General features: G+C 43.0%; 1 protein-coding gene across 2 annotated transcripts; it reads left to right on the top strand.

Moving 5' to 3' along the window:
• The first annotated feature begins 6,190 nt into the window (after positions 1-6,190).
• Positions 6,191-16,418, top strand: LOC142563619 (uncharacterized). Of its 2 annotated transcripts, none has more exons than XM_075674196.1 (5): positions 6,191-6,252; positions 7,968-8,120; positions 10,073-10,190; positions 12,294-12,370; positions 14,608-16,418. In XM_075674196.1, the coding sequence occupies exons 2-5, from the start codon at positions 8,077-8,079 to the stop codon at positions 14,825-14,827; spliced, it is 459 nt and encodes a 152-aa protein (XP_075530311.1). In that variant the 5' UTR covers positions 6,191-6,252; positions 7,968-8,076; the 3' UTR covers positions 14,828-16,418. The 2 variants fall into 2 exon arrangements, with proteins under 2 accessions (XP_075530311.1, XP_075530310.1); XM_075674195.1 differs by lacking the exon at positions 6,191-6,252 and adding an exon at positions 6,324-6,617.
• The last annotated feature ends 1,763 nt before the right edge of the window (positions 16,419-18,181 follow it).

Here is an 18,181-nt window from a genome sequence, read left to right as displayed (position 1 = left end):
CACATAAGTGTTTTATGCTAGCCCTTTATAGTCTGTGTTTAAATTTTTTCAAGCACTTCTGTCTGTACATTACTTTTCCTAGCAAATATTTAGTTACCAGTCACTAGTTAATGCTGTTGGACAGGCTTGTTTGCTGCGTTTGTGACTGATGTTACACCAGCACAAAGTCAAACAAGACATCAAGATACGAGACAGAAACCACAAACACTGGACTACAACTGAAATCTACACCCTTTAAGTGCTTGCAAGAAATCAAAAAATGCATTCAGAAAATGACTTATTTATTGCACGTCTGGATATCAAATTTTTTGCTGATTTGAAATATAATGCGGGGGTAGTCAATTCACAGCTTGTGTTTAAATACACAAATGAAGGCGCTGGTGGAAGGTTCCGTCCATCTGACTTAGTTCATTGCCACGCTGTATCATCAGTAGATGACATCAGTCACTGGATGTGTCTATAGCACAGCAAATACTGCCGTCACTGTCAATGCTTTCATGCAGCAGCAAATTGTCTCCACAGCTTGATGACTCAATCAAATGACAGCTACACTTTGGTGATGGGTGCGGTAACACACGGGTAGCAGCTGCCATTTTTAAAACCCCTACTGGACGAACCTGGAAGAACTGACTCTGTAGGCCCCCTAGTGGCCAAAGAGGGAACTTACCAGAACGTCAAAATGGATTGGACCAACCCGGTTCGTTATTGGCACTTAGTGTCGAAACACGTGGATAAGACAGCGTTATTACTGTGAATGCGTGCCATTTATCCTCCCTCTGAGTATTGATACTCCATTTCCTTGTGATACCATTAGAAAGGGGGCTAATGCAATTATCACCTTTTGGGATGCTAAAGACCTTGCAGGCCAGCCGTTTGCTTTACAAAAAGGACAGCTGTTCACAGGAAGATGGAGGCGTCTAGTGATCAACGCCGGTTCAACGAAGGATGTTGCTGGAGCCAATGTTTTGACAAGTGAGAACGACGCACTGCATTGCCTTGTTGAGATTGACTTTATTGATATTCCTTGTTTGACGAGCGTTGATCGCAACCTGTTAGGTCCTGATTTAAACTGATGCAGCATATGTGGGTTATCAATACGTGCACATCCTGATCAGCAATTAGTAGGGGTGTGCGAACATTTGAAATTTTCAAATAATGAATAAAAAATTGGCCTCTTTGAATCCTGTTGTCACTTTTCGTAAGTAGAAGTATTTTTCTAATAGTTTTTTTAATATTTCAAAATATCAACTGTGTGCAAGTAGACATAAGGTTCGACCAAAAGTATAGAGTTTCATCCCCTAAGGCATAGTACAGGCATGAAACGCAAGAACTTACTTAGGGGAGCAGGCTGTGTTGCTCAGGGAGCCATACCTTACCAGCCATTCAGCGATCATTCAGCGAACTGCCTTATCTGTTCCTAGTCCTCCATTTCCTTATTTGAGAACACTTCAACATTTGCTAAGATGATGAATGCTAGGATTTGCACATCACTTTAGATCAATTGTGAAAACGGCTGTTTATTGTTCGAAGAGTATTCGATTCGCTTCTGGCACTGGTTCAATTCGTATTCATCAAGACGGCAAGTTGGGCCAGTTGGTTACGATTCATTGTGAAGTTTGCAACAGCACAACACAAGACACGGCCAAAAGCACAACGTATTCAATTCAGTGTCTACAATTGCCATTTGCGCACCCCCAGAAATAAGCTAGATGTCGTGGCGCTGCTGTCGCTACTGCGTGCGTCTGGCATTCTCCTGGCCCATCGTTTAGACACGCACACCAGTGGCGTTTGTTTTTGCGTTGCATTTGTGCCTCGTTTGATTTTGTGCTAGTAGCATTTATCAACTTTCCTTTCGGAGTCCTTCTTTCTTTAGCGCTGTCTAGCTGTAGACCTTTTTCTTTCCCCCCCCCTTTATTTTTTTTAGTGCACTGCGTAGCAGTGCCACCTTGGAACCATTACTTTGCTGTGCTTGCAACAGATGGCAGCACTTGCACTGCAGTTGCGGTTCCATGCAGTGAACGATGGTGAGTTCGATGATGAGAAAGATGAGTTCCATACAGTGAACTCATCAGTACACTGATGCCGAGCTGCACCTCTGTAAGGCCTCGAGAGCGTGCTTCTGTATTGCGATGTTTGTTGAGAGCACAGAATGTGAGTGAAATGTACTGTTTTGCCAGAACGAAACAAGGACGTGAAAGAAACGAGTGGAACACCTTGTGTGGGGTGATCCAGAAGCAGCATAAAAAGTAAAAGCTTAATTATTTGACAAGGATAGGTACTAGAATGAAGCAACTTTTACAGAAATGCTATGAAAGACCGATTTTCTTTCCTAAAATATTCTCGTGCTAAAATCGTTTGTCACTGACAGGTTGTGATAGAGGACTTTAGTGCTGCTGTCATAACTGAAGTGCCTCCTGGCAGTGCCTCTGAAGGCAATAAAATTGTTTCTTGAAATCATTTCGAGGTTTTTGTTTAATGCATTCTCTTTTTATAGTTCACGAATTATGGGATGTTTACTTTTCTGTTGCTTTTGGATCACTGAAGATATGCTTAATTACCAGAGGTTTGCAGTATGTGAGGAGGGGGTAATACAGGGATAAATGCACTCCAACCCCCAAGAATTGGCACCACCATCATGCATACACTGGCAAATGTCCACACGTTTCACTCTGGCAAGATAGTCTAGCTGGTAAGAACGGCATACATCCATCTTACTTGGCCAAGCAATAATGTGTGCAGATGGTATCTGTTTGTTCTGCTGCAGATCAGAAATGTGGCATCGGGTTGCTGAATGCTTGTTTAAAATTGATGAGAATTGGTTCATATGGTGTGATGTTGTCTGGATGCATGCTTTATCGTCAGTGATGTCTTTGGGATGCTGGCTATAAATGTTGACAAGAAAAATATGAACTGCGTGCTTGTGTTAATACCACACTATCTTACTATCAGTATTTGGTAGACACTGAATGCTGCATTCCTTTAGAATATTAACGTGTAGTTTAAACTTAGTTGCTTGGGGGCATTATAACAGTTTCCTCATTACATATTTGAGTTGCCAATGTGATGAACACTGTTTCTGTCACTTGCAAATCAAATGCTCTTAGTCGGCGGCTTTCCCACAGTGCGAGCGCAGAGAAGTGTTTCTCGCAAATTGGTGGTTTTCTTTGCCGCACTAATCAGTGCGCAGTGAAGCGTGTCAGCGTGATGACTCCTGGTGCCTTGCTTGCACTCTTCGTGTGGAATACTGCATGAAATGGTACAAGTCACTCTACTAGGCTTTGTAAGGAAATAGTTCACATCTTCGAGTCTCACTTCTGCATTGCTGTGGACAGCTGGATACGGGTGACAAAATGGAGGAAAACAGAAAATGTGTTGTTGGTGCTTTTTTTTTTCGTGTGCTATGTGTTAAGGCCTGCGAATGAGATGTGCCGTTGGTCGTTGCCATGCATATACAAGGCGCTCCATAATAAGCGGAAAAGGCAAAAATTTAGTAATTTGACCAGTGTAAGCAGTAGCAAGGTGTGCTTTTCCCAGAAATACTCAATGAAACAAGGAATCTTTTTTTTTTTAATTGCAGCAGGAGTAGTTAGATTTGTCTCGTACAAGTGGTGCTGTTGCCACTTGAATGATGTGACAACTGAAGTATGATCTGTTGGTGACAAACATAATGGCTCTTGCTATCGAATTTTGGTAAATGAGTGCCACATTCTTCTGTGTGCTTCTGAGAAAAACTGCATCGTGCTTTAGCCTATACTTTTCAAATTGGGCATAATATTTTTATGTTCGGATTACCCTGTACATAGTTGCAGTTTTATTATTGTTACTGACAGTCCTGGTGTGCTGCTTGGAGTTTCTTACAGTGCCACTGTTCTGTTTGTGGTTCTTTTTTTTTTTTTTTTAACCATAAACCAGGATCAGTTCTGAATGGAGCATGTTCTGCTGTAATGCTGTTTTTACATGGCTGCGTTCAGCTGTCAGTTTTTTTACGACAGACACACACGGGAAGCTTTGTGATTTTACAAATTGACTACTGAAAGGGCTGCTGTTTTTTTTTCACAACCCTAATAAAAAAATGCTTCATTGTCATCTTTGCACACCCTATTATTCACTTATCAGGCAGCCTTGTTGTTGTCTTCTAGAAATCCTGTAAATGAGTAAACTTGAACAGCCTTTGGGTGTAAATGGCTACAAATACCAGAAGGCTGAAAGTGAGCTTTTTCAGGGAGCTGTTGAAAGAATATGAAAAGGTCGGTTATATTAAATTTTGTACGTAATTTGTTGTTTCAAAGCAATCTGGAAAGTTGTTCAGAACAACTTTGAACCTCCATACTGAGAATGAATGGGTCAGATTTCATTATCTTGATCTAAGCATATTTAAGCTCGCAGTAAAGTGCAATTGCTGTTTTACGCTACATCTAGAGTATTAACCGTGTTTTGCTGGGTTAGTGCAGATCGACTTGTTCTGACTTGAACGTTGCCCAAGGAGGTTAAAGAAAACTGCTGGAGTGGAAGTCGCCTATACCGCCATCATTTTTCAATTTTATCAGCATGAATATGCAGCTGCCGTAAAGTGGAAAGAAATTTGCGGAATACTTTGCATTTATTTGGCCTTCTTTAATGCAGTGTATAAGTTGGTCAATGATGAAAGCTGTCTGAACAAAAAGCAATTGAAACCTGGAAATGTAGCATGAGAAATAGCAGTACCTGCAACAAGCATAATTATGCATTATTAGCTTCAGTACCATCGGGTGTTGATGGTGCTTTATCATCCTCATTGCATAGAGGGTCTCTGAACTTTAGTGGCGGCCATTTCCTTTCAGCTGAAATATAAAGATTCCCATTATTTTAGGGCAAGTCAGTGCTAATGTGCAACCTTATTTAAATGAGAAGGATAATGCTATCATGTCAACTGCTTGTACTTCAACTTTCCTATTGCAGTTGCAGTTCCACCCGAAAGGCGAAACACCGATTGCAATAGCAAATTGGTAGATAACTATGAAGTAATGATAAGTAGTTTATCGGCCGTATAAACCTGTAAGGATTCGCAGGCGAATGTTTACAAGTTCATACTGTCTGTGAAAACGCTGGAGTTAGAGTTAGGAATTGCGGCAGTAGCCGCGGGCCAATTCCGCGCATCTGTCGCTTCAACGCGTATGAAACGTCGAAAGCACAGCGCATACGAAGCTACCGGCACTACGCACACTCTGCAAACATCGCAGATCGCTTTGAAGATGAGGCCTGCGCGGGCGCGCACTTTAGCCGCGTCGCAGACCGCTTTCGACACACACGAGCGCCGCCAACGCGTCCCTACGGCGTCTGCTACGGCGTCCGCTATTCGCCTGGCCAACGCCGTGGGAGACGCCGCGGTTGTTTCCTCTCTGTACGGAGCGACGGGCGAGGAGGACATCGAGGCACGGTAGCAGCTGCCGGAGAAGAACGCCCCTCCTCCCTCGCCTCACTCCCCTGCCTCGCGCGCCGCAAGAGAGGGACGCGTCCGGGCCGCGTTCCTCCCTCGCGAACGCGAGAATGAAGCGCGTTCGCCGGCTCGCCCTCTTTCACTCATACGGAACCTGACCATAGACCTGACGGCGACGGCAAAAATGTGCCTGTAGTGTCCATATAATTGCTATCGCAATAAAACACCCGAGCGCGCTAGCACATTTTGGGATCCGCGCACGGCCATTGGCACGGCAAAATACGATGACCCAAAACACGTAAGCTGCGGCGACTGGCGTGCCATGAGCGTGCTTTTGCCCCCTGCAAGATGGCGACGCGGCGGCTTCACTCCAGCAGTTTTTTTCTTTAACCTCGTAGAGTTTCTCAAACCTTGGTGTTGCCGGAGCACCTACACAAATGCTAATCATTATTACAATACATATTGTGTTGCCGCTGAGATATGGCAGCGCGCGGCGAGCGCCATTCGGCCTCTTAAGCCGTACTTTTTTTGCTGGAACTTGTACTACAGGAATAACACCCAGCGACGGCTTCCATGTCACACCATTCGAATGGAGCATTGACGTTTAGCCGCCATCATAAAAACTCCACTACTACTTTTCTTTTTTTTTGGCGAAGGACGCGTCGTATCAGATCAGTTGGCAACGAGCGTAGAAACGAAACTTGGGTTTGCTATATCATACCACTGTACCACTCTAAAAACAGTTCTTTTTTTGTGTAAACAACGTTGTTTTTTTTTTTTTGCTATTAAATAGGCATGTTATAGCAACACTGATGTCAGAAACCCGAGAAAACTTGGTAAGCGATCATTATCATTTGCCGCCGCTGCAGCTGTCAATAAAAACGTAAACAATGGGCTCCGGTGCGTTTTAGTAGCGGCGAATTGGATATATGGCGCGCGCAAGTTGTAGAGGTTTTTGTACTGGAGCCAGTTGTTTACTGTTATTTTACAGCGCCGAGGTGCTCTGACTATGACCACAGCAACTGCGATGAGAAACGTTACTTGACTCCAGCACAATATTTGCTCGCAAACCCCACGGGTGCTGGTGTCTGTGATGTTCTGCTATGAGCTTGAGGCGAATTTTTCCGTTTTCGCAAGACGACATCCAATCGAGGGTGTCTCTCGACTCCACGGAAACATTCATTCTGGGCGACGATCCCACGTGAGTTAACCGTGACCGTGATTACAGAATAAAGTCAGAATAAAGTTGCAGATTTGCAGTATATTTACGAATGATTAAACTGTTGAAGGTCGTGATAAAGAAATTATAAGGCGTCCGTGCGGTGAGCGATTTCTTCAACTTGAAATGCGTTAATCGTCTCGCATCTGGTGATTGCTGGCTGTCACTGTGGGTGGGACTGATATAATAAACGCGGTTGCAACCCTCTTAATAATCGCTGCAGCATCAAGGCGCCGGTAACCAATCCCTGCGCAAGTACTCGCGGAAGTGGTGCGCCCTGATTGGACGACGCGAAGGAATGTGCGTTTCCTCGTGATTCTTGCAGTCACCTTGTGTGGCTCTGGTATCAGCCTTGTCGGTCCAGTCAAAAACAAGAGCCCCCAGTTGGTGCTATTATTTTGGTAAAGAAAGTGAAAACAGACATTTGAAACTTAACAGGAGCGACAAAAATGCTTGACTTGATTTCCCCTCTACAATTGGTACATACCCACTGCTGGAGAGTTTGGATAAAAATCGAATTTATAGCACGAGCAAAAGCGCCATTAAGAATTCTGTTTAGTAAGCAAAGAAAATATGGCGAATGAAAGAACACCGAGGCATGTGGAAAATAAAGTGAACTAAGAATTTACTGAGGGATACTAAGGAGAACCGCATTTTAAAAAACGGCACACCCTCATCAAATGCTGGACAAACATACTTCTGACTGCTTGGACCCATCTCTTTTAATGCGATTGCATTGTAGAGGCCAGTCTGTTCATGATGTCGTATTAAAGTGGCAGAGAAGCCAGCAATAATGGAATACGTGTAGCGTTTAATTATGCGCTGTGTGCATCAAACTGCAGTCGTGGTGTTGTGTTACTCCCAGACTACTACCGTGGTTTGGAAAGGCAGGCGTGTAAAAACAGGCACAAGTAGAATGAACAGGACGACACCGATGCCTTTCCATATCAGAAGCCCCTACCACATTTTCTCAGCCTTCAGTCTTCCTAAGGACCACTAACAGGGGCACACACGTATATTAATAAATTATTAGTACACATACATAATAAAATTACGAGTAGGTAGGCAGCTTCACTAGAATTAACTCGTAAGGGGCTGGTAAGCAACACCAGTAACTCGCAAGGTCGCAATAGTTCATAGATAACCATGGGAGGGGACCAAAGTTCACGTGGTTGTTAATAGATGATCATTGAACAGTATCTCGTAATGCTTAGGTCTCACTCACTTAAGTGTAGCGTGAATGAAGCTCTGCGAGTTTAATTTTATTTTTCCCTTTGCTGGGGGGCCGCAGTACCTGGATGTACGGTTTAAAATTCTAATCCGTTTTCCCAGATGCCTGAACTCCTTGGCCCTGCAGCTTGCCGTCACATCAGCAGAAGCTGGCGAGTACGTGGCCATAGTTGGCTGCAGTGCGATCGAGACGGTTTTCCACGTTCACGGCATGCCCACGTTCAGTGAAGACATGGTTGACTTCATACGCCCAAGGTAAAGCAAGGCTGTTTTTTTTTTTCTAGCCTTTCGTTTTAACGGTGGCCAAGCCTTCCCTACATGTGCATTTAGGCGAGCTATCTAGGCTGGCAGTCACTTTGCCTGAGCTGTATCACTGGGTAGTTTACTGCACACTTAGAAAAGCATTGTCTCTCGAAAACTTAATAAAACGGGGGGAGGCTCCTATTAGGCATTGTAGCCACACGTTATTGAGCCATGTCGTTCATCCAAGATGCTGCATGGTGATTCCGCACCCTTGCACAACTAGAAATGGTTAATGCATCTGCATGCAGGAACAGATTGACACATGGTGCCGACGCACTTGTGTCAAAAGTAGAATGATGTGTTGTGCAATTGCCATAACTGTTGTGAACTTTGTTTAGCTAATCAGTTCTGTGGACACATGTTGGGGGAGGAAGTGGCATGAGAGAGAAAGATTGTCATTTACCTGGAAAGTTGCACTAAACTAGGAAAGAAATTCATACTGATTACTCAGAAGAAAAAGAATGACATTGCAGTTTAACGCAAACTTGTGTTTGTCCAGTGATTCAAACTGAAACCAACAACTTTTTTTCTATAATCGTCCTGCCATCTGAGCTAACCAGGAGGCTGGCAGGTGGCAGCTGAAGGCCAGATTAATTCACAACTCAAAACAGTGGTACACTGTACATAGCAAATGGGTCCTGTGAGAACGCGCAGTGTGTTTATGTTTTTCAATTTGTCTGCTGATTAAGCCCAGGTGTGCTTAGTGGTGTCCTGGGACAGTTCTTTTTGTGAACGCCCAGTGGGGTTGTGGTTCTGGTTAAGGAAGGGAAACATGGTCAAAAACAGCAGAATATTTTCCGGTGTGATGAAGTTAAGAAATTTGCAGGCATAGGATTGAATCGACCGATGTACGGCAGGGCCAAAGAGACCACATTTCTCAAGTGTGCATCAACGAACCAGTGATAAATTTAAAATAATTAATATAATTTAAATTAATTACATTAATTTAATTAATTAATTTAAAATTTAAGTAACATTTTTTATAGCGGATCCCGCACCCGCTCTCATGTCTTTGTTTAGCTTTATGCCCCACCTTTCCTGGTCCACATAATAGGCCATCATGCAAAGTTTCAATAGAGAAGTTTTCATCATCAACATTGTTTCTGTCGTACTTGGTTCTTGTGTCCACCACATTACTGCAAGGCAGCCTTCAGTATTTGCATTTTGTTCACAAGCACGAGTGCCCTCTTTGTGGTTTCCATCCTCTCTTGGACCCTAGGTGCCCACAGCATTCTGTTGTCGAGCGTGAGTTCTTGGGTTCGATGCCCAGTCGCGGCGGCTGCATTTCGATGAAGGCAAAATGCAAAAGATGCTCACCTAATTTGATTTAAGCGCCCATTAAAAACACCAAGTGGTTAGAATTCATCCAGAGTCCTCCACTAGAGCAGCTCTCATAGCCCTAACGATCGAATAAATGTGCAGTCTTCTATCAGAAGTTGCCAGGCCGCTGCATGCACAAGCACATTGTCTTTTGGACGGGGGGTAGGGGCTCCTGAAGTAATTCTGACACTTGGAATGTGATGACGATGTGAAACAATGGTCTTTTCCCACTTTAGAACCTTGTAGCTCTTGGAATCGATCACATATAAGCTCCACTACAGGAAATGAAATTAGCATGTTCATGCACGCCGTCGTCCCACGGAGGTTTCGGCCAAGACTGTAAAATAGGGTTCACACCTTAAGCTGCAACACGTATACTTCGACAGTGGACTATGGCCGTCTGTGTACCCTGCGCTACGAAGGCGACCTTGGCTTTTCCACGAGGCACTAGTCGTAACGAGATACTTTAATACTGCATGTTGTACTGTGTTACGCTGCACCAGAAATGAGTCAAATGAATATACTATACGCTGTCTTGCCTTGTTTTTCCCTATGCTAAAGCATATGGCACTCTCACTTTGCAGGTTCATGGGCGACCTGAAGTCTCTGTTCAACTACCTCACCAAGTTCCAGCAGCTCCCTGTGCATCCCAACGTCCTCATACTGCACGGACTTGAGGCATACATACAGGAAACCTCGGAGGTACATGCTGACCAGTTGACCAATCTGTTCTAGCGAATGGGCTGTAGTGCATTTGGACCAGGGTGTTCGCAGGAGCTTAACAACATCTGCGAGTCGAAAAGCATGTCATCGCTGCACCACATGTCTCCACATACACCATGAATAAGATGACCATTCTAGCCACGATCAAAGAATAAGTGGACCTTGGCTAGCTGTGTAACGAGTTATAGTGGCCACCACTAGGCAATGGCTGAAGGTGAAAGGAAAGAAAAGCGGGTTGGTATAGAACAGCTGCAACAGCAACATCACAAGTTTTGGTAAGCACATTCAATGCCAATTGTTGGTTCTTCTCTCTACCTTGCCTCATTGTAGCTACAGTACGGAGTAACTAGTGTAGTATGATGGGGTGAGGCTGAGACAAGAGCCAAGAGTCAGCGTTGAACATGCTTGCTGCATAATTACTTTGTTTAGCGCAAAACAATAGACACAAAGTAAACAAAGTAATTATGGATTCGCACCACTTAGCCCGCCAACACATTGTGATGCTTACTGCACCTTGTGATGTTTCTGTTGCGGTTGTTAAGTGCCACCCCTCTTTTTTCCAGTCCACTACAGCTTAAAACAGGCCAGCAGTGGTCTGTTGTGATAAAGTAACATAACAAGTGTCAAAGAACAAGAAGTACAGGTGAGATTGTGGGTATGTTGCTTGGAGATCTGGAGATGCATTTAGGGCTTGTCATAGCATCAGTATGAAAGTGTACTTGTTATTTGAATTTGTCCAAAGAATCAACACTAGTGGGGCAAACTACATCATCATGCAGTAGCAGTTTTCAGTAATGCAACAAAAGAGGAAGTGTGACTCATAGTTTCCTGCTACAACCACTAGAGGGAAATCTGGGGCTGCAGTTCAACTGCAATGGGAATGAAGAGCAGTATACAGGAATTCATCTACAATTTGGCATGGATTTGTTGAGGAAGGAAACTGCAGCTTCTTTTACGGTTCTTTGTGGTTCAGCTGTGCTGTGTGCTAATTACAACCAGAGTGTTGAACCAAAACTCTTTTTCTTTATTCCGGTTTTTGTTTTGATTCACCAAAAACAGTTCAGTTCCAGTTGAACTCCGGAGCGAAAAATCAATGGTTCAAGCCAGTTTGAACCGGTTCAAGTTCATTTGTATAACTGAAGAATAATTACAGGAAAGCAGCACAGGTTTTCTTTGTACAAAAACTCAACACTGCTGCTAAGCTGCACTGAAAGACTACGCCTGTTGTTTGTTCTCCAGGCTGCACGTAGTAGTTGCCGAAGAATTGTGCAGATCCAACAACAATGTGGGAATCTATGTCAAGCCACCCGGGCAGGTCCTTGGTTGACCTCCCTACCTTTTCCTCTTCATTTTTCTCTCTCTATGTCAAGTGAAGCTTCATTGTGGGAGAGAAAGAAAGAGAGGAGAATATATTGAGAAAACGCAGAGAGTCCTTCAGCCTGCTACTCTGCTCAGGGAGAAAGGGAAGAGAAGAAAAATAGCGGACTGAGGAGTAAAGATGAGCACAGGCAGTAGCATGCAATTATGTCCACATTCGTGTTCGGAGGGCCTTTTCACAGCCTTGAACCTAGGCCTGTGGTAAATATCCTAAGAGAGCGCTTGCTTTATTGATATGCCCAGTCAACAGCCCAGTAACAGTCTCTCACTGAATGGCATGTTTTTAATCGGCACTTGCAAAGAGATCAGTGCCTGCTGTTCAAAGTCATACTGGGGACAAGTAACACCTGTGCCGTGTATACCAGCTAAAGTTAGCAAAGCTGTACAATGAAAAAAAGAGGGATTTAGAATGCACGGTGCAAGATACAATTATTTTGATCATAATTTGGGATAATAGTGTGGTATGGAAGGGGTTAATTAAAATTCTGTGTGGTCGCTAAATTTACAACTTTCCTGCTACTGCTTTAGTTTACATGTTTGTAACGAATTGAATGCAAGTGAGGTTTGGTTACAGTTGGGCTATGGCTTCTGTCATTATGACATTATGGCATCACTGACTACAAAATAAACAAGTTTCTTCTTGTTTAGTAGCTGTTTGTGAAAATTGATTCACCAAAAGATTAAGCTGACTTAATACCTTCCCAGGAAGAAAATGGGGACCAGACCATTGCACGCCTGTTCGCACTGGTGCAGGATGCTGCAAATTTTGCCACCTCAAAGAAGTGAGTGTTCATTTCTTTTACCAGTTCTGCACTGATCAGAACCATCATAGCAATAGGACGGCAGGTTCGGCCTTGTTGGTGTGAGATTTTGATCTGTTTGCTGGGCAAAACCAGACATGGAGGAATGGGACACGCCACTTGTGTTATTGTAGGGGAACTATTGCGCTGTTTCGTAGCGTAAAACAAAGCAGTGCAGTAAATCATATAGAATGTACCGTACTGTCCACTGTAACGAGGAATGCCAAATTAGATTCAAACCTCAATATAACGAAGTATTGGATATAACAAAGTCAGTAAAATATCCTTACCTCTAGCATTACAGCGTGACAGATATGTTTATAACAAATATTGGGTATAACAAAGCTATCTTGCGTCAAATCCGAATTCATCACAAGGAACTCAAACTGTATTATTTCAGATATAATTACAGCTTAGTGCTGACACAGAGGCCTCTGCGATAACTTTTGCTGTTGTGTCTACCAAACATGCCAGATCAAGCACTGTCTTTCTATGATGATGGTATGATCTGGTTACGTTGGTTATACTCATTAGGTGTTCAAGATTAGATCATGCTGTGCATCCAACATGTTCTTATGGCTTGTCAATATACAGTGTCACTTTGTTTACCTTGTTGTTATGGTAACCTCATCCATAGCTTGAAGCGAGGTGGGAAACAGCTTCAGCTCTTCACGGGGGTGCCAAGGTTCTGCTCGGTTATTTAGCTGAAAGAGCAGTTTCACCAGAGCTGTACCTTCTACGAAATTAGCATATCAAGCAGCCTGAGAAATCCAAGTTTCAGAGGAGTGACAAGAGTCTTGGGAACGAAGGGAGTCGATTTATTATAATGACAAAATAAAGCTAAAGCAATCATAGGGGAAGTTAACTACGGTATGCAAGTTTCTTAATCAAACAGTAGGAATCGTAAGGGAAGGGGAGATGAAAGTGCAAAAAAAAGAGAGCTTGCTGCCAGTGGTAGTCACAACCACAACGTCCGCATGACTTGTGTGATGCGATGCTGTACCAACTGAGTTATGGCAGCAGTTGTCTCCCCTCACCTTGTTCACATGCTTGGGTATATGAGGCTAGTTCTGGGAGCGTTACCCATTACCACTCGGTGTATTTGACCTTGTCTGGCAGTACAGGGATGTGTTGCTGATGTCCTTCACACAATAAACTTAACGCATTCACTGCTGCAGCACTTTTTGTAGTCTCGTTACCTGCGTGGCGTGACTCACCAGTAGTCCACTTGTCATAGTTCCCTGTTGGTGTGTCGTGAGCCACTGGTAAGTCACCAGAGAGTGGTGCTTCGATTATTCGAGCTAGTAATGTCCACCTCTTCGAATAGTACAGCTCAACGACAAGAATTATGCTATCTGCCACAGGCGATATTTAAAAATTACATAAAACCTGAGAATGGTCAGCCTGTATATTCAATACGTTATTACAACTGTTATGTGTTATAAGCGAGTCCAACTGTAATGAAGTTAGATTTGACACGCAAATACCACCTACACTATATCCAGCATTCATTATAAGCGTACATTGAATACATGGTGATCTCCGAGAGAAGCATTTTATAGTTACTTCATGTATAATGCCGCTAGGTGTCATGAGCCAGCACTGAGAAAGAAGTGACTGGAACGGTGCGCTCGGCAAGAGGCGTGCGCTGAAGAAGTGGAGGCCGAGGATGCTGGCTTGAGTTTTCGCACGCCATCTTGTATAATTGTCTTGTCTCGCCGACGCCGGTTACATTTTCGTACATTCCTATAATTCTCACACTTGTTATATCGAGTTGACTGTAGTGTGTTGTTAGAGGACTGAACTTGTGCACGCCATTTGCTCACTTGTTCCACAACCATTGCGGTGGCCATGTCATTGTGATGCTGCGCACAAGCTCGCAGTTTCAATTCCCTGCCGCTGCAGCTGCATTCCAAAAGCGCAAGTAAGAAATGCTCATCTACTGAGTTAAAACACATTGGCGGCGAGCTAGTTGGTTAGAATCCATGATAGAGCATATAAACGGGACTGAACGAGGACGTAGAAAGAAACAGATACACAGAGACAGCGCTTCTACATACGGATACCCAGAGCACTGTCTCTGAGTATCTGTTTCTTTTTACGTCCTCGTTCTGTCGTGCTTATACACTCTTATCATCTACCAAGCATTCTGTTCAATTTTCAACTGTATATGTTGACTAAATTTTTTTTTCTTTATTCTTGTCCTTGTTTGCCTGCAGTCGCCAGACGTGCCATTTGCTTGTGACTTGTTGTGATGCCGCATCCAAGGGTCACGTATGCCCCAGTTACGTGAGCCTACCTTTCTTCCCACTTCCTTGGCGCTGCAGCAAGCTGGAAGATGGCCGTTTCACTCTCCAACTGGATGGCCGCCTTCCAACAACTGTCCTCTTCGGTCTGTCCAAAAGGGAGCTGTGCTTACAAAGAGTGGACTGCTGTTGATAGCAGTGTGTACCATCTTTGACCTGAGCAAGTACACACAGCGGTGCAACAAAATGAATGAAAAATTCAGTTGTGATCAAGATGGAGGAGGGCTGTTTCACTCTCTATCAAAATGGCTGCCTTCCGTCAGATGCCTGCTTCAGTTTAGAGAGTTCTGCTTGCACAGAATACTATATGGTTCCTAGTAGTGCTGTCTACAATCTCAGTTTCCTAGGTTTCTGTGCTATGCAGTGTTGCAATTTAATGAAGGTGAAATTGAGTCTTGTTCCAAAATGGACGATGGCCTCTTAGCTCTCTATCAAAATGGCTGCCTTGCAACAGGCAGCTGCTTCAGTCTGTCTCAGAGGGAATACTGCTTGCAGAGAGTGGACAGCATTTAATAGTGCTGTCTACTTTCTATTACAGTGCTGTGCATAGATGCAAAAAATAATGGAATGTGAAATTCAGTTATAACTAGATGAGGTGCGGCTGCTTCACTCTCTTTCAAGATGTCTGCTTTCTGCAGCCATAAACTTGAGTCTGTACAGGGGGGAGTTCTGCTTGCACAGAGTAGACTGCTGTGTATGGTGCTGTCCATTAATATATGATTTATAATATGTTTTGCTGTTACACAGTGGTGCAACAAAATGAAAGTGGAATTTTGTCTTCATCAACAACTTCATCTAAGAGAAAGTTCTTGGAGAGTGTAGACTCCTCTTTATGGTGCTGTCTCTAATCTCTGGTTTTTGTTATGTCACAGTGTTAGTTAGTCGTGCTAAATAACCAATGTGAAATTTCGTCTTTATCAAGGTGGAGGATGGCCACTTCTCTCAAGGTGGCTACCTTCCAACAACCCTCTGCATCAGCCTGGCCAGAAGGAAATACGGCCTCTGCATAGTTTCTGATGATACTATCTAGAATCTCTGGCTTGTTTAATTTGCAGTGTTATGCAATAGTGCAGCATAAATATGTGTAAACATAACTCTCCATCAAGATGCCAGTGCGTGAGGTACTCCCAGTTTATTAGACATCTTCTTAATGAATTAGCAAAACACTATGAGCATAAAAAAAATTCAGTCTTCATGGCTTCTCTTATTTCATAATGCATTTTGCTTCCCTTTTCTACATTTGATCTCTGGAAACCTGTTTTGTTCTTTATCAAGATAGCTGCCTTCCAACGAGCATCTACTTCTGTCTTTCCAAAAGGAAGTTATGCGTCTAAAGAGCTGACTGCATTTGATGGTGCTCTCTGTGATCTCTGGTTTGTGTTAAAGCACAGTGTTATGTTCCACACAATGGTGCAACAGAATAAATTGGATTTGTCTGCTGTAATTGCCTTAGTTTGCCCGTTTGCACAGGCACTCGCAGAGTATCTGCACATAATTAAGTATCTCTTACTTCGATTCTACAATGTGTTAGCTGGGAGAAAAGGCAAATATCTTTGTTCAAAGTGGAGAGAAAATGCATGCAGGTAAAGTTTTTTTCAAAGTGTCTTGAAGCCACCGCAAGTGGTCTTGTATGTACTGTCATTGTAAAGGTCATCATAAGAGTCATCAAAAGTCGTCATAAAAGTATACTTTAGAAGAATAGCTTGTATATACAATTATACTGCCTTGCTTGTTTGTCTGTATGCTTGGTTCTTCATTTGACTTGCATATCTCACATTTATTCTCTTCGAGAAAATGAAGCACCTTCATTTAAAGAGAGAATTTATTTTGAATTTTCTCATGAGTCACATTCCTGCTCATGGCAGCCACTATTTCAATTAATACAACAACACAGGCTTTACAGCAGACATATATTAACACATATCAAACAATACGCCTTATGCAAGCCTCAATTATGGGGCACAAAAAATGTATTCTGCTGTTTAACACAAAAAAAAAAAACAGCAGTGGGAAGCTACTAGATGTTGCAGAGATTATCAGTTCCACATAAAAGAAGTCGAACACCAAGCCGAGATATCTGTCATAAGATGACTGTAAGTTTTGTACAACAGAAGCAATCATTTCCAGATTGTAGACAATGTGGGAAATATTAGCACCAGTATTTTAGATCCATCCTTGCATCACCTGTAGAACTGAAAGGCATGTCACACTTTGAACTCTTCCCATTGCTCTAATCATTGCTGTTCTGGTCTCTCAAGGATGGCATACCCCAATGCACACTATTACTCTCAATATTAAAAAATTGGCAAGGGGGTGGGGCAGTATGAAATACATGTACCGTCTTTTGCTCCAGTAAGACAAAGTGCTGTATTACGCTATTCTAAGCTCACATTTTTTTCCTAGAAAATAGTTGATAAGCTATAACATGCATATTAGAATCGAGGCCGAAACCAAAATTACGGTAGGTGGTGCCAAAATCTCAACTCTCCAATCTAAAATCCCACCTTCCAGTCTCACATTGCCGCGATGAGTGACGCCCTGTCCACATTGGCTCGCACGTAATAAATTTTTTTTTTTCAGATTGAGAACAAATCGCTATTTCTCTCTCTTACCATGAAGATATGGTGGCGAAACAACCATTGCATTTCATTTATTGCATTTTGCACTTTTTTGAAGGTATGAAAATCAGGGTGTCCTTACAATCAAGCATATGTCATTTTCCTATTTGTGTTATGTTCCTATTTGTGGTTGTGAAAAATTGGGTATGTGTTACAATCGAGGATGCATTCAAATCATGTAAATATGGCATATAATTGAAAGTAATGAAGTGTCAATCTTGGCATTTCTGAAATACTACAGTGTGTTACTTGTGACTAGCTTTGAAACAAAATGTGGCTGTGTTATGTTTGGGATTGCATATTTGCCTGTGTTCAGAAAGGGACCAAACTGTACTGTTGGTCTTTGCTGAAAATCTGTTCTACTCCACGAACAAGAGCCAACAGTTCTCAGTTTGGCCTCTCCAAAGCTGTAGCCTCAAGGTATAGACATGCCTCAGCCATATTTGATGAAAGAGTTCTGGCTGCACCATGGAGGGTCACAACCAGAGGTTATGAGGCTGTTTTGAAAAGAGACTACTATGAAGCAACAGAACAAGTTACCAGGTACAAGCTTATTGGTAACCCATTTTTCATGCTAGCATAAAAGGTAGAAGGACAAGCTGATGCACATAGGCAAGTAGCTAATGGATGAAGTTTGGCAGTAAATATCTGTTGTAGCATTTTTCTCTACTCTTATGCTGCAAATTTTCTATCTACCTCCCACGAGTCTCTACCGCAGCTGGCTTAGTATGCCTATTCTTCCTTGGCCAATTCCACTTTAATTGTCTACTGCTCCACGCTGGCTAAATCTGGTGAGAACATGAGCGGATTATCACCCGAGACCATGACAATGTGTGAGAAGGATTGCAATTTTAACAGACTCATTTCTT

The sequence above is a fragment of the Dermacentor variabilis genome, chromosome 11 (genome assembly GCF_050947875.1).
Source record: "Dermacentor variabilis isolate Ectoservices chromosome 11, ASM5094787v1, whole genome shotgun sequence".
NCBI lineage: Eukaryota > Metazoa > Arthropoda > Arachnida > Ixodida > Ixodidae > Dermacentor > Dermacentor variabilis.
Note: the sequence above shows the minus strand (reverse complement) of the source record. Positions and strands in the feature narration are given on the sequence as shown.